This window comes from Zootoca vivipara, chromosome 5 (genome assembly GCF_963506605.1).
Source record: "Zootoca vivipara chromosome 5, rZooViv1.1, whole genome shotgun sequence".
Lineage (NCBI taxonomy): Eukaryota > Metazoa > Chordata > Lepidosauria > Squamata > Lacertidae > Zootoca > Zootoca vivipara.
In genome coordinates this window covers 9,315,348-9,328,025 of record NC_083280.1, presented here as the reverse complement: position 1 = coordinate 9,328,025, position 12,678 = coordinate 9,315,348, and the positions used below count along the sequence as shown (strand labels likewise).

Sequence of the window (12,678 nt, the reverse complement as noted above, 5' to 3'; positions counted from 1 at the left end):
TGCTGTCATAGCTAAACGTGTGTCATTCATTGGGATTTTGGTAGAGGTTGCTATAGAATGCACAAGAACTCAGGATAAGGTTCTCTACAACTAGCAGTCTTATTGTAATAAATTGTCCAGTGGAGTTCAAAAACTAACACAAAATTATTATGGCATAAGCTTTATGGACTTTGCTTGTGTCTTAAGCAGGGCTACCTCCAGGAAAGTTTTAATGTATGCTACAAAGAAAAGCAAAGTACTTTGCCCTTGACCAATAACTTTGAATCTGACTCCTAAATACCTTTCACCATGCACGTTTGCATTAATTTAACTTTTCCTGTTGACCCACTGAAATGTGGCTAGTTTGGTGTTGAAGACCTAACATTACCAGGGCATGGGAATGACACATGGGATATAGCTCCTATTGGAGACCAATCTATTCCAGCATTGTTCTTGCCTTGTAGTGGCCAGTAGCCAGGTGCCTGTGGAAAACCGCAAGCAGGATCTGGGCACAATACCAGTCTCCCCACCAGTTCCCAGCATCTGGTGTTCAGAAGTATGCTGCCTCCATTATAGCTAATAGTGATGGATAGCCTTATCCCCCATGAATTTAATCCTTTTAAGGTTGTCCAGTTTGGTGGCCATTGCTGCCTCCTGCAGAAGCAAGTTCCATAGCGATTTTCCTTGGATGTCCACAAGTTTTCTAGTGTTATGAAAAAAATTCCATTTATCTCCTTTTCATTCCACATAATTTTATAAGCTATCATGTCACCTTCAGAGTCCCAAGACTTAGTCCCCATTGCAAAGCCTGGATCCAGACCAGCCACTGCTTTTGCCTATGGTTGAGCTGAAAGGATAAGCAGCTGCAACCCCAGTGCATCAGCTAATCGCAGGGATCCCCAAACTAAGGCCCGGGGGCTGGATATGGCCCAATTGCCTTCTCAATCCGGCCCGCGGACGGCCCAGGAATCAGCATGTTTTTACAGGAGTAGAATGTGTCCTTTTATTTATAGTGCATCTCTGGGTTATTTGTGGGGCATAGGAATTTGTTCATATTTTTTTTCAAAATATAGTCTGGCCCCCCACAAGGTCTGAGGGACAGTGGACCGGCCCCCTGCTGAAAAAGTTTGCTTACCCCTGAGCTAATGGGACAAAGTACATTCACAGCTGACCTTCCAAATTGTCAGCTGCATCTATATCCCTCTTTTGAGATACTGCAATCTAACCATCAGTGGCAGCAATCAGAGTGGGGAAGCTGTTCATGTACATGTGATTTTGCTTCACAAATTGTGGCAGAAAGCAACAAGTAGCATGAGTAGAAGGGTTTATATAAACTACTGGCCACGACATGAGTGAAAAGCCAGCCCCATAAGACAAGTAGCTGATACAATGTGCAGAGTATGCTAAAAGTCTGGATTATAAACCCAGGAAACAAACCGAAGCACAGAATATATTTCTTTTGTCCCATTGATCACTTTCCAGGGTATTTACAGACAGCTTGGGAACAGGCTTGTTTCTAAGCAAAGGGCTCAGTACTGCAACGAACTGCATGTTTTTTTTACTAAATCTTAGGGTATCTATTTAACTTGTTTTTGTCCCTGTGAGGCAAAAGTGCAGGGTATAAAGAACCACAAGTTAAATAGCATCAAAACACCTATTTCAATCAGTTAAAATCAGTTGCTCCCCGGAAGCAATTGTGGTCGCAAACCGAGGTACCACTGCACTGCTATTCTCCTGAGGAAAGTAGTAACAATCCATCTAAGGCACACATACAGAACTCAAAGTAGAGATTGTCAATTACATGGGATGGGAAGGTAAGGATTGTTGTCGTCAAGAACTCATAGTTGGGTGCATTGGTTTAAGTAAGACTCCTAAAATTTGTAAGGTTGTGTGTGATTTATGGGCCAACATACCAGCTTCCTCAACAATCTACCTGCTCCAGTATTTTGTATTTTATAACTTAAGCCCAAGTCATATACAGTGGTACCTCGGTTTATGAACACAATTGGTTCCGGAAGTCTGTTCATAAACTGAAACGTTCATAAACTGAAGCGAACTTTCCCATTGAAAGTAATGGAAAGTGAATTAATCCATTCCAGACGGGTCTGCAGAGTACTTAAACTGAAAGTACTCAAACCGGAGCGTAAACCGAGGTATGACTGCAGCCGGAAAGGACGCAAGTCCTGGGCTGAACAAGGAACAAGAGATAAACTGGTGATCTACTGAATGACACAGCACCAATACACCAAAACCAGGCCTACCACCACCAAGGAGTAAAAGTCTTAACACAAAAAAGCCTGCAGCTCAGTCAAGTGAATATATAAGCATTTTATTGAACATTCAAACTTCATTAAGACATGTGCAAATAGCAATTTTAATGGGTTTAACCCTAAGACAATAGTAATGATTGCTTGCCGAGGTTTAGCAACAGGGTCCAGATCACACTTAACACTAATTAAATACTTTATTCAATAAATACATAGCAAACAAAAATGCATTTTAGTCATTTTGAAAGGCCAATTTAGTCTAATATAGAACTATAATGTACAATAAAGGTAGGTATGCCAGTTTAACATAATTGGCTGATTTTATGCAGCGCTTATACCTTTTAGTCCATAAGTAAATAATTAAATGAAAAAGAACATCTAGCACAACCACTTCTACAGAACTAGGAAATAAATTTCTAATGAAGAAAAAATTTACAGACCCCATGACTTTCCACCCAACCCCAACAGTCTAAAACCCTAAAGAGGAGAAAGCCAAAGGCTCTCCCCACAAAAGCTCACGACAAAATGTCGTTTCGCTTATCAAAAATCTGTATTTCTGATCCGTAATGAGCATTGAGACAAGATTCACTATATCTCCCAAGAAAGAAGCACAATGCCCTTTGTGGATCGCCTAGTCAGCAACAGCGAGCACTGCATTCCAAAAACATCTCAATCCCAGGGATTAAATGAGGTCAGCCACATTCATTGGCATTTCCTCCACTGTAGTATTGTAGAAAGTCTCAATATCCCGAAGGATCCGCTTGTCCTCCTCAGTGACAAAGTTTATAGCCACACCTTTCCTGCCAAAACGACCACCGCGGCCAATCCTGCACAGAACAGGGAAAAGAGTATGAAGAAGCTACTTTTAAACTCATTTTAAATAGCCTGTTTCCAGGGACAGAAATTGTTTTAAGTGGTACTCACTGGCAGATTAATGTCACACATCTTTGTGCTGTACTATAGCACTGTTATTCTTTTGTGCCGAAAGCATATGCAAGATTTTACTCTCTTGAGTACTGGCAGATACCAAGTAAAGAAAGGTTTTGGCAGCACAGACAAGCCACGTTATACCCAACATAACTTTACCTCCCCCACCCCACCCCACCCCTGGATAACTCAGGCAAGTTATAAGCTCACACTATCTGCTTTTGAACATGGACAGAGCTTGATGTCAGCCTACAAATTACAAACCTTTTTTTAAACCAACGTGATTTTCCAAATCAAATCCCTTGAAGCCAAACATTACATTTACTTCTTCAAGGACACAAATTTATTCAGTGGGAAAACTTACGACCACTTTTTGCAGTATCATTTACAGGGCACACTGGAGATAGAACGTTTAACAAAAACAAAACCCACAGCTTCTGCTTTCACCTGACCAAGTCATTAAGAGCTTTTAGGACAAAACATAGCTCACAACAATCATTACAAAAGAAAAGTATATAAATACCAACTCGCTCTTTATTGAAACAGTGTGCCGCTTACGAATCCACGTCCTAAATTACGCCAACGTCGCTTCTGAGCACCATCCCGTCATCAACTGGGCTAGCGACTCCTGTATTTTTTTACATCAAGTAACAAGGTACAATTTACTTTGTTTAGAGGAGAAAGCCACTATGATAAATAGCTAAGTTTAGGGAGATAAACTGAAAGCTATTAGAAGACACCAGAGAAAGAATCCCACTGTAAGAAGAACCAAAGAGCAGCAGTGAAGGTATTGGCACAAAGAAACTTCCAATAAAGCAATAGAACAAGCTGAAAGAGGCAAAATATTTACTTCTAGGAAGGAAAACTAATAGCAACTTTGGAAACAACATAAACATCTGCTTTCCTAATCACAATACAACAGTAGTAGTTCTTCATAGAACTTTTGCACTCAACAACACATGCCACAGAACATTAATTCAGCAGCTCTATCCTGAAAGCCAATAATTAATTGCTGAAGTTCTAATACAAACAAGTTTTCCCACTGTTTTGTTTCATTGGCTAACAAAGAAGCTCTGCCCCTCCCATCTTCACAACACTATGTGTACGTACGTACACACACACACACAGTGGTATATGATGCAAGAAAGCAAGACAAATGTTCAGGGTGTGCAGATTCTGAAGAAGCTTCGGAATGGAAACTCGGTGGAAATTCAACTAACCTGTGAATGTAGTTCTCACGATTGGTCGGCAGATCGTAATTTATAACCAACGATACTTGCTGCACGTCAATGCCACGAGCCTATAAACCAGAGTAATAAATTACTATAAACACAAAGAAACTTCCCCGAGGGTCAAAGTATATTTATAGCTTTGTTGACCATGTTATAGTGATGAACTACAATAATGCAAGTCCATAGTGGAGCATGGCCTTTACTCTTCCAACAGCTTGAGTAGCTCAGGTTACAAGAACCTGCACCAAACAGAACAGCTTTGGGTAAGTATGCACAAAAGGCAGGGACCATGGATACTTACCAATAAATCAGTAGTGATCAAGACACGGCTTGAACCTGACCTAAATTCTCTCATGATAACATCTCGCTCCTTCTGGTCCATGTCACCATGCTGTTTGGATAAAGAAAGCTCGTTAACCAACTTCTGAAGTACCCATAGGCTTCTCCATTTTAACTAATGGCCTTTTAAATATAAATTAGTCAAAACTTTGCTAAACTATTCCTCGGATAACTGATAATTTATTATCTGCAATAGGCAGGTATACTGGAAAGTACAGAGGCGTTGAAAAATGTAGCATGTTTAAACCTCAGAATGAAGTTAAGCCAAAGAAGAACCTTGCTTCCAAGGGGTATAGAAGTCTCTTCAAGTTCTCAAATTTCACCACTCAAGTATGCAATACCATGCCATTAGGACAAGGAATGCCACTTTCCATGACACTGCACCTTAGTATTTGCTTCTCAATTACCATAGCATGCAATGCATCTTCAGTATCAACACTTACCAGAGCAGAAACAGTGAAGTCTCGTGCATGCATTTTCTCTGTGAGCCAATCTACTTTCCTCCTTGTGTTAAGGAAAATAACAGCCTGCGTAATGGTCAGGGTTTCATACAAATCACAGAGAGTATCAAGCTTCCATTCCTGTAAAGTTAGGGAAATTGTCATGTACACACAATTTACATGAGGTACACATAAAACTCAAAAGTAGAATCTTAAAGGTTACTCGTATTTCTAGACATTGTTGCACCAAAACTCCAGACTAGGACACTGGACATTAAGAAAGAGGTCCACCCAAGTCTTTTACTGATCCAGTGCATTTGTTCTTCTTCTTGTGTGTACCGTGCTAGCATTACTACAGAAGCCAAGGTGTAACCCCAACTTCTGTGGTTTTAGCACAGTGCTTGTACAAGAAGTGCCTTCAAGATCAGGCATCCCCAAACTGCGGCCCTCCAGATGTTTTGGCCTACAACTCCCATGATCCCTAGCTAACAGGACCAGTGGTCAGGGATGATGGGAAGTGTAGTCCAAAACATCTGGAGGGCCGAAGTTTGGGGATGCCTGTTCAAGATTATTAAACTTCCCCCTTACCTCTCTCTCCACATTAATGTAGAATTGTTTAATACCCTCAAGGGTCAATTCCTCTTTCTTCACAAGAATACGAATAGGATCTCTCATAAACTTTTTGGTCACTTCCAGCACATCCATTGGCATAGTGGCAGACAGCAACACAACCTGAACAAGAAAGGAGTTTCTTTTAAGTGGTTTGGTCTAAAATTGCTCAATAAGCTGGTCAATGAGAGCTAATGTATGAAACCAAGCGTCCTTGTCTGCCGTGGAATCAAAACAGACAAGGATAGAAAAGAGACAATTTTGCTTTGTGCAGGGGGAACGACAATACAGCACTACGCAGCTACATTGTAACTTTACCTGCACTAATACAATGCAGTCAAATTTAATGGCGATTGTCACTGCGTGATTGCTTTTACCTGAATGTTTGTGCTCAATTTCTGAAAAATTTCATAGATTTGATCCTTAAATCCCCGGCTCAACATTTCATCCGCTTCATCCAATACAAACATTTTGATCCATTTAGGCGCTAGAACGAAAAGTAAACATTTTGGAAGCATTGTAACGGTTCTTTTAAACTATGCTTTTGATTTCTTTTTCAGCAGGAAAAATGTTAAACTACCAATCTTGCAGATTCTTACGTCTGGAACTTCTGCCTATTCAGTTGAACACCTATTCAGATATTTTAGTCACTGCTTGTTCAAACACATTCCCACTAAGAGTTTAATTAGTACTTTACTACTTACACAGATAACGCCTGTTTAACATGTCAAACACACGTCCTGGAGTTCCCACCACAATATGGGGAGCTTCTGCTTGCAGCTTCTGCATCTCATTGCGAACATTTGTGCCACCAATGCAGGCATGACAAGTTGCACCCATATAATCGCCAAGAGCCAGAATAACTTTTTGGATCTGAAATAATATGTCTCAATTAGAAGGTTATTAAGCATTGCTCCACTTAATTCACCAGCCACAGCTTCCCGAAGAATCTATACTGTGTGCAGTGACTGACACATGCAACTCGTACTTGATTATTTTACATGCAGCTTGCAATGCCTTTCCTATCCATAAATGTTATCTCCAAAAGAAATGTAATACATTTGAAGCTGTCCTCAGTCAGGTAGTTTACTACAGAGAAGGATTTGTTCTTCTGCACTGAGGGGAGCCTTGGTTTTGCAAAGGGATATAAAGTACTCCCAATGTAGAACTGCAGATTAGTTTTGGTTGCACATTGGAACAGAAAAGAGCTACCAGTCAGCACACATGCAGAAGCATTATAGTGCCTTTTAAAACTAGAAGCTACCTGGGACACATTGTTTCAATGTACAACGTACAGTACAACTTTATGGCAACATTTAAATAAATGACCCTCAGAGGTGAAAACTTGGCAGGTTCTTTACAAATGACCACCTATCATTTATCAAACACCTTGGTATATCCACTTAAGAACTGCAAATTACCAGCTATAGATAACTTTCTTGGCAATGCTATATTTAAAGCTGTTAACTTAAGCAAAATCATATAAACTGAAAAGTAACTGATGCTGTGTCAACCATTCTAGACTCCTTTCCTCCCCTGAAACAAGTTATGGATTGCTGCTCAATGCTTAATTTTCTTTCAAATACAGTGGTACTTCTGGATACGTACTTGATCCGTTCTGGGGTGCCGTTCTCACCCAGAAATGTATCTGGAGCGGCACTTCTGCGCATGCAGCGGAACCCGGAAGTAAACACTTCCGGGTCTGCCACGTTCTTAAGCTGAAAATACGCAACCCGCAGCAAACATAACCAGAGGTATCCTGCCTTTGTCTTCCACGAGAAATTATGTAAAATTCAACTCAAAGTTCAGTAAGATCTTGTTGAACTGTATTAACAGCAAATGCATAGGTCCCTCCCCCTAAGTCACTTGGACAATTGTTTCAATTTTTTTTAAAGTTGTTATGCACTCAGTCAAACTATAAAATTCTCCAGAAGTTCTATGTTGGTCTTAAATGTTTATTGCTATATTGAATGTTCTATTCAGAAGAACTAGAATTTAATGGAAGTGTGTAGTGCCACAAAAAAGCTGTTCAAAACAGAAGATTTAAGAGACTGAAGCACACACAGTACAAATTACATACAGAGAAAAATCAACTGATCACATGCGCACTGCAGTTTCCATGTTGCACAACTGCATGCATTTTAAGAGTGCCTTTTTCACAAAGGCTTAAAATTCAGATTAAAATGTATAATGGAGACTTGTGCATATGCCCCTTCATCACTCCTACACAGCTGTTACCCAACTTCATCACAGCTTCAGAGGCCCATTGTCCCAGCTGACTTCTCTCCATGTATTCAAAGAAGAAAAGTTAGTGGGACAGAGGCCTGTTTTCATTTTTATAACCCAGATAAGAACTCACCCTGCAAGGAATGTTAACTGTCCTACAGTTGTGAAACCTGAAACCTATGCAACATGTAAGCAGCTTTTAACTACACTATCGATACCTGTTGAGCCAGTTCTCTGGTTGGGGCCAATACTAGTGCTTGGGTCTCCTTGAGATCAATCTCCAACTGTTGCAGGATGGAAATAGCAAATGTGGCTGTCTTGCCAGTACCTGACTGAGCTTGAGCAATCACATCATACCCTAAAAAAAGGATAGATATTTACTGCTCCCACACAACACATCAAGGATTCAGTTTAACTGTTATTTCCTTTTCAAGTGATCAGCAGTTACAAATTATCTCCATTTCAGGTCAGTCCCGAAAGATGGTATACCATCATCTCACTTTACAAGGAAAGATGTGTTTTACTTCCACCCCAAGGCTGGGAACTCAAGCCAAGAACAGTATTTCGGACTTACCAATAATAAGCACATTACTATTAGCCTACCTTTGATGCATGGAATAATAGCACGCTGCTGAATAGCTGAAGGTTTCTCAAAACCATATGCATAAATGCCCCTGAGGAGGGATTCTTTTAAGTTCATATCATCAAAATTGTCAACAATTTCATTCCAGTTGCTCTGCAAAAGAAAAAAAAAAGTTTTACTTCACTAGTCATCCCTATCAACATTTTAAAGGAACTATAAATGAAAATACTAACCTCAATGACGCCATCGGGGTCCATTCCCTCTGGGCCATGGTCTCTGTTTAAATAAAAATGCCAAAGCTATCAGCCAAACTAGCAAGTCTATGGATGCAAACCTAAATTAAATACCAATACTAACACTGTGATGAATTACTCCAGAGCACATCTTACCAACAAAGTTACAGCTGCCATCTCCCAACTGCCAACTTAAGTTGGAAATCAACTTTTATTCAGAGCAGACCAACTGAAATTAGTGACTACTAAATCAGTGACAGTAATTTAAATTGGTTTACTCTAAGCAGTTTATTATTTGAATATCACCATTATTGAACTGCTCAGTGTACTCTTTAAAAATCATCCTTAAAGGTATTAAAAAGAATCAGGGATTTGGTTTTGTTCGTATTTCAAACCCTTCAGTATGTATATTTTTAAAGCAAAAATGGGAAGACCCAGATAAATGCAATCTCATAATTCAGGATGGGCACCCACATTTATTGCTTTGTCAGAAATTTACTTTGTGTACTGTGAAATGGAGGTTTTTAGACCCAAGACTTTCTGCATGATGCTTGGCAAGTCTTCACTCAACCTACTTTTGCACAATGCGAGCTCCACCATTATACACTAAAGACTTAATACATAAAAGTCTTCATGATAAAGCCTAAACTCTTAATTTCTATTTACACCAGAAATCAAACACGCAGTGGTACTCAGAACTGAAGTCTTTGTGTAGTATGATGCTGGCACATGGCAATCACATGGCCACACACAGCACGTGCTGCATACAGGCCGCCATCAGGAATACAAAGTCATTTCTAAACTAAGGAAAATTTGGTAGGAGTTTTTGCTTTCCAAAGAAAGCATGTTACCTGCCATCTCAAAAAAATGCTCAGAGGTTGCTTCACTGTTGCAAAGTGTTTGTCCCCGCCATTTTAGGTTGAGCAGATCCAGATCACCCCCACCGCAATCCAGATCTGCAGCCCCGACTATAGTAAGCTAAAGTCGTTTTCTAGCGAAATTTGACATCAACAATATGCATTGCATTAGGGAGGGATTTTTTGGGGGTGGGGAAGAGACATTTTCGCGTTAAACGGAGATCCTGGGCCTACACGTGGAAGAGGCGCTACTCCATTTATCTTCAGTCAGCACAGGTTGCATGGAAGGAAAGCTTTCTTGACAAGCAGGTACAATGCCTGCAAGGCGGTGTGCGGGGGGGGGGGGTATTTAAGAAAAATGAAGGCAGGGCACGTGCCGCGTTATCAGCGAAACCCACTCTCATTCCGTGCATTCCCGTCCCCGTCCTTCCCCTGCTCAGCCCTCTCGCCGAAATCTCGCGAGAACCCCGCCCCCGAGCCTCGACTGCGCAAGTCGAGGACACGCCGGGGACTGGCGAGGCCGCCGACCGACGATAACAGCTTGCGAGCCGCACCCCCCCCCTTTTCGATCGAGTGAAAATGGATTCTTCCGAAGCAGGGGCGCTCGGAGAGGCAGTCTTCCCGGCCGCCGCTTGGACGAAACCACGCGGCCTCCCTGAAAAAGTGGGGGGGGGGCGTTCCCCAATGCGGCGCAGCTGAGACTCGGGGAAAGGGCATCAATCATGAAATGACGGGGGGGGGGCCAAACATTTCGGGCTGTACTATTCGAGGCATTAAAGAGGGGAGAGCGGGGAAAGGTGGCCCCGTCGCTCCGTGAGAGGGAGGCAGATTTGAGACGTTTTAAGAGCGGGGCCTCGATCTACGAAGCGAGGGGAGGGTGAAGAGGACGGCAGCCGCAGCGGCCTTGGGAGGCAGCGCGGCGACCATCACGCGTCCCTCTTGTTGCCCCGCTTGTCCAACGTAATCCGGCCCTCGAAAACGCTTCTCCCGTCACTACCGACGCCTCCGCTTCGAGCCTTAAATAGCCCGACGCCGCCCTTGGCACGCAGGGCCGCGCCTCCCTTTCCCCGCGCGCCACATTTTACCTGCCATAATCCGCGGAGCCGCCTGACATGTTCCGATAACCACCGCTCTCCTCAACTGAAAAGGCAGCGCCTCCGCGGCGCCGGCTTTATATAGCCTTCCCGTTAGCCGGAACTACTTTTACTCCCCCTTCCTCTCGCTGCGGAGGGTTATGGAAAGCAACTTGCAGTGCAGCGTGGGAGGGGGGGAGGGAGAGCAAGAGCAAGTCCACCACAGCGCCAGCCATTTCCTCCCACCTGCTAGTCTCGGGAAGGACCAGTTGGTTTGTATGTTTTCCCCAACCCCCATTAATGAAGACTAACGAGGATTCTGGCTTTTTCAATCCGGATAACGGCGAGACCTTGTGTGGGTCTACTTTACGCTGTGAGTTGCGGAGGGATATTGCAGCAGTTGAGGCGACCGACTGCGTCCCGCTTTTTTCCCTCCCCCTCCTCCCGCCACCCCGAGTCTTGTAAACGGGGTTTCCGAGTTCGCCCCTGCCCCGGCGGGGAAGGCGGCTGGGTTGAATTCGTAGTGGGGAGGAGCAATGAAGGAAGGGCGAGAGGGGGCAGTTAGTAGCTGCTGCTGCTTCAGGACGGGGGACCGGGGAGAGAGATCAAATGAGAGAATGGGGGCGTTAGTTGTAGGGTAAAGAAGGGGGTGGGGGAGGGGAAACCAGGGGGCGTTGGGTGATAAATGAGGAATGAGAGGGTGAAATGGGTGTGAGGAGAAACCGTGAAAGGGGAGACTGTAAAATGGGTGCAAAACGGACGGGCTGGGGCATCCATGAGGGGAAGTAAGAAATGGAGTGGCCGGGAGAGGGGCAGAATTGGAGTCGAAAGAGACCAGACTCAAGACCTGGCTTGCTTCAGCAAAAGTGGCTGCTTCAAGTGCCTTATTTCTGCTCTCTTCCCCCTTCTTCACTCCAATTCTGCCCCACTCCATCTCTTACTTATATCTATATATAACCTGATTTCCTTTTTTGTTCCTCGTTCTTACACTTCCCAGGCACCCAGAATCCATTCAACACCTTCTGGCCCAGTTTCCACCACTTGCTATCCTTTACAGTCTTCTTCTTCTTAGCGTTTATATACCACCCTTATCTTCACAGAAGCTCAAGGTGGTGTGTATGGTTCTCCTCCCCATTTCACCCCCACAACACCCCTGTGAGATAGGTTAGGCTAAGAGATGGTGTCTGGTCCAAGGTCACCCAGTGAGTTCCAGACCCTAGTCTCCCAGGTCGTAGTCCAGCACTTGGGCTACACTGGCTGGCTCCTACTGCATAAAATAAGTAAATGACAGTTGGAACCTGGAAGGTCCTGATTCATAGCGAGCTCCTTTGGCAACGCTGCTCTTGCTCTGCCTGCCTCGACTCTCCTGCCTGCAGTAGGAGATTATTCAGATTGCTTATCTTGCAGGGCTCAGTGGAGCACTTTGAAAACTTGTTTAAAGCAGCATAGAGCACATGCTCTCATAATTCAAAATGATAGAGCTGGGAAAGACTTGTAGGCACTGCCAGCGAACATAAAGCAAGACAATACTGGCCTAAATGGTGCGGCCGTGTAAAGCAGTTTAAGGAACACCGCTGTAGACAACGGCAGCTTAGTATGTAAAATTAGATTGTTCATTAGTATAAGATTGCAGCTTTAAAGCTGATGGGTGTCTATGTTGCTTGCCAGAAGCTACTTTATAGGCCATACCAGATCATTGATCAGATTGTCTACTTTGACGGCCAGCAATTCTCCAGAGCCTCAGGCAGAGCTCATTCCCAGCCCTGTTTCCTCACCCAGTAATGCTCAGCTGGAGGTGCTAGGCACCGGACCTGGCTCATTCTGCATGCATTCCAGCACGCTTTGGGTCCTTCCTAGTCTTTACAGCTGGGTTTAACTGGCAAGCTCCCCACCATTACCATCCACATAGACAC

General features: G+C 43.3%; 1 protein-coding gene and 3 non-coding genes across 8 annotated transcripts; all 4 read right to left on the bottom strand.

Moving 5' to 3' along the window:
- Positions 1–2,287: 2,287 nt before the first annotated feature.
- Positions 2,288–10,897, bottom strand: EIF4A2 (eukaryotic translation initiation factor 4A2). Of its 5 annotated transcripts, none has more exons than XR_004693657.2 (12): positions 10,778–10,897; positions 8,836–8,878; positions 8,623–8,755; positions 8,238–8,377; positions 6,498–6,666; positions 6,171–6,280; positions 5,773–5,916; positions 5,188–5,325; positions 4,707–4,796; positions 4,394–4,473; positions 3,697–3,801; positions 2,934–3,073 (listed from the first exon to the last, which is right to left on the bottom strand). XR_004693657.2 is itself a non-coding variant. In XM_035132812.2 (11 exons), the coding sequence occupies exons 1-11, from the start codon at positions 10,804–10,806 to the stop codon at positions 2,929–2,931; spliced, it is 1,221 nt and encodes a 406-aa protein (XP_034988703.1). In that variant the 5' UTR covers positions 10,807–10,897; the 3' UTR covers positions 2,288–2,928. The 5 variants fall into 5 exon arrangements, 1 of the variants encoding a protein (XP_034988703.1); XR_004693658.2 differs by having other exon boundaries at positions 2,939–3,073; positions 3,701–3,801; XM_035132812.2 differs by lacking the exon at positions 3,697–3,801 and having other exon boundaries at positions 2,288–3,073.
- Positions 5,421–5,599, bottom strand: LOC118094121 (small nucleolar RNA SNORA81). Its single transcript, XR_004693730.1, has one exon. It is a non-coding gene; the product is annotated as a small nucleolar RNA SNORA81 (small nucleolar RNA).
- Positions 5,988–6,117, bottom strand: LOC118094111 (small nucleolar RNA SNORA63). Its single transcript, XR_004693720.1, has one exon. It is a non-coding gene; the product is annotated as a small nucleolar RNA SNORA63 (small nucleolar RNA).
- On the bottom strand, positions 8,451–8,521 carry LOC118094123 (small nucleolar RNA SNORD2). The gene has a single exon (XR_004693732.1). It is a non-coding gene; the product is annotated as a small nucleolar RNA SNORD2 (small nucleolar RNA).
- Positions 10,898–12,678: the final 1,781 nt, after the last annotated feature.

Excerpts from the sequence above, each read along its gene's own strand:
- EIF4A2 (XM_035132812.2), bottom strand. The coding sequence starts at position 10,806 with ATGTCAGGCGGCTCCGCGGATTATGGCAG. Across the intron at positions 4,797-5,187 it reads ACTTCACTGTTTCTGCTCTG|CATGGTGACATGGACCAGAA; the intron begins GTAAGTGTTGAT and ends TTATCCAAACAG. Across the intron at positions 3,074-4,393 it reads CGTGAGAACTACATTCACAG|GATTGGCCGCGGTGGTCGTT; the intron begins GTTAGTTGAATT and ends TGTTCTGTGCAG.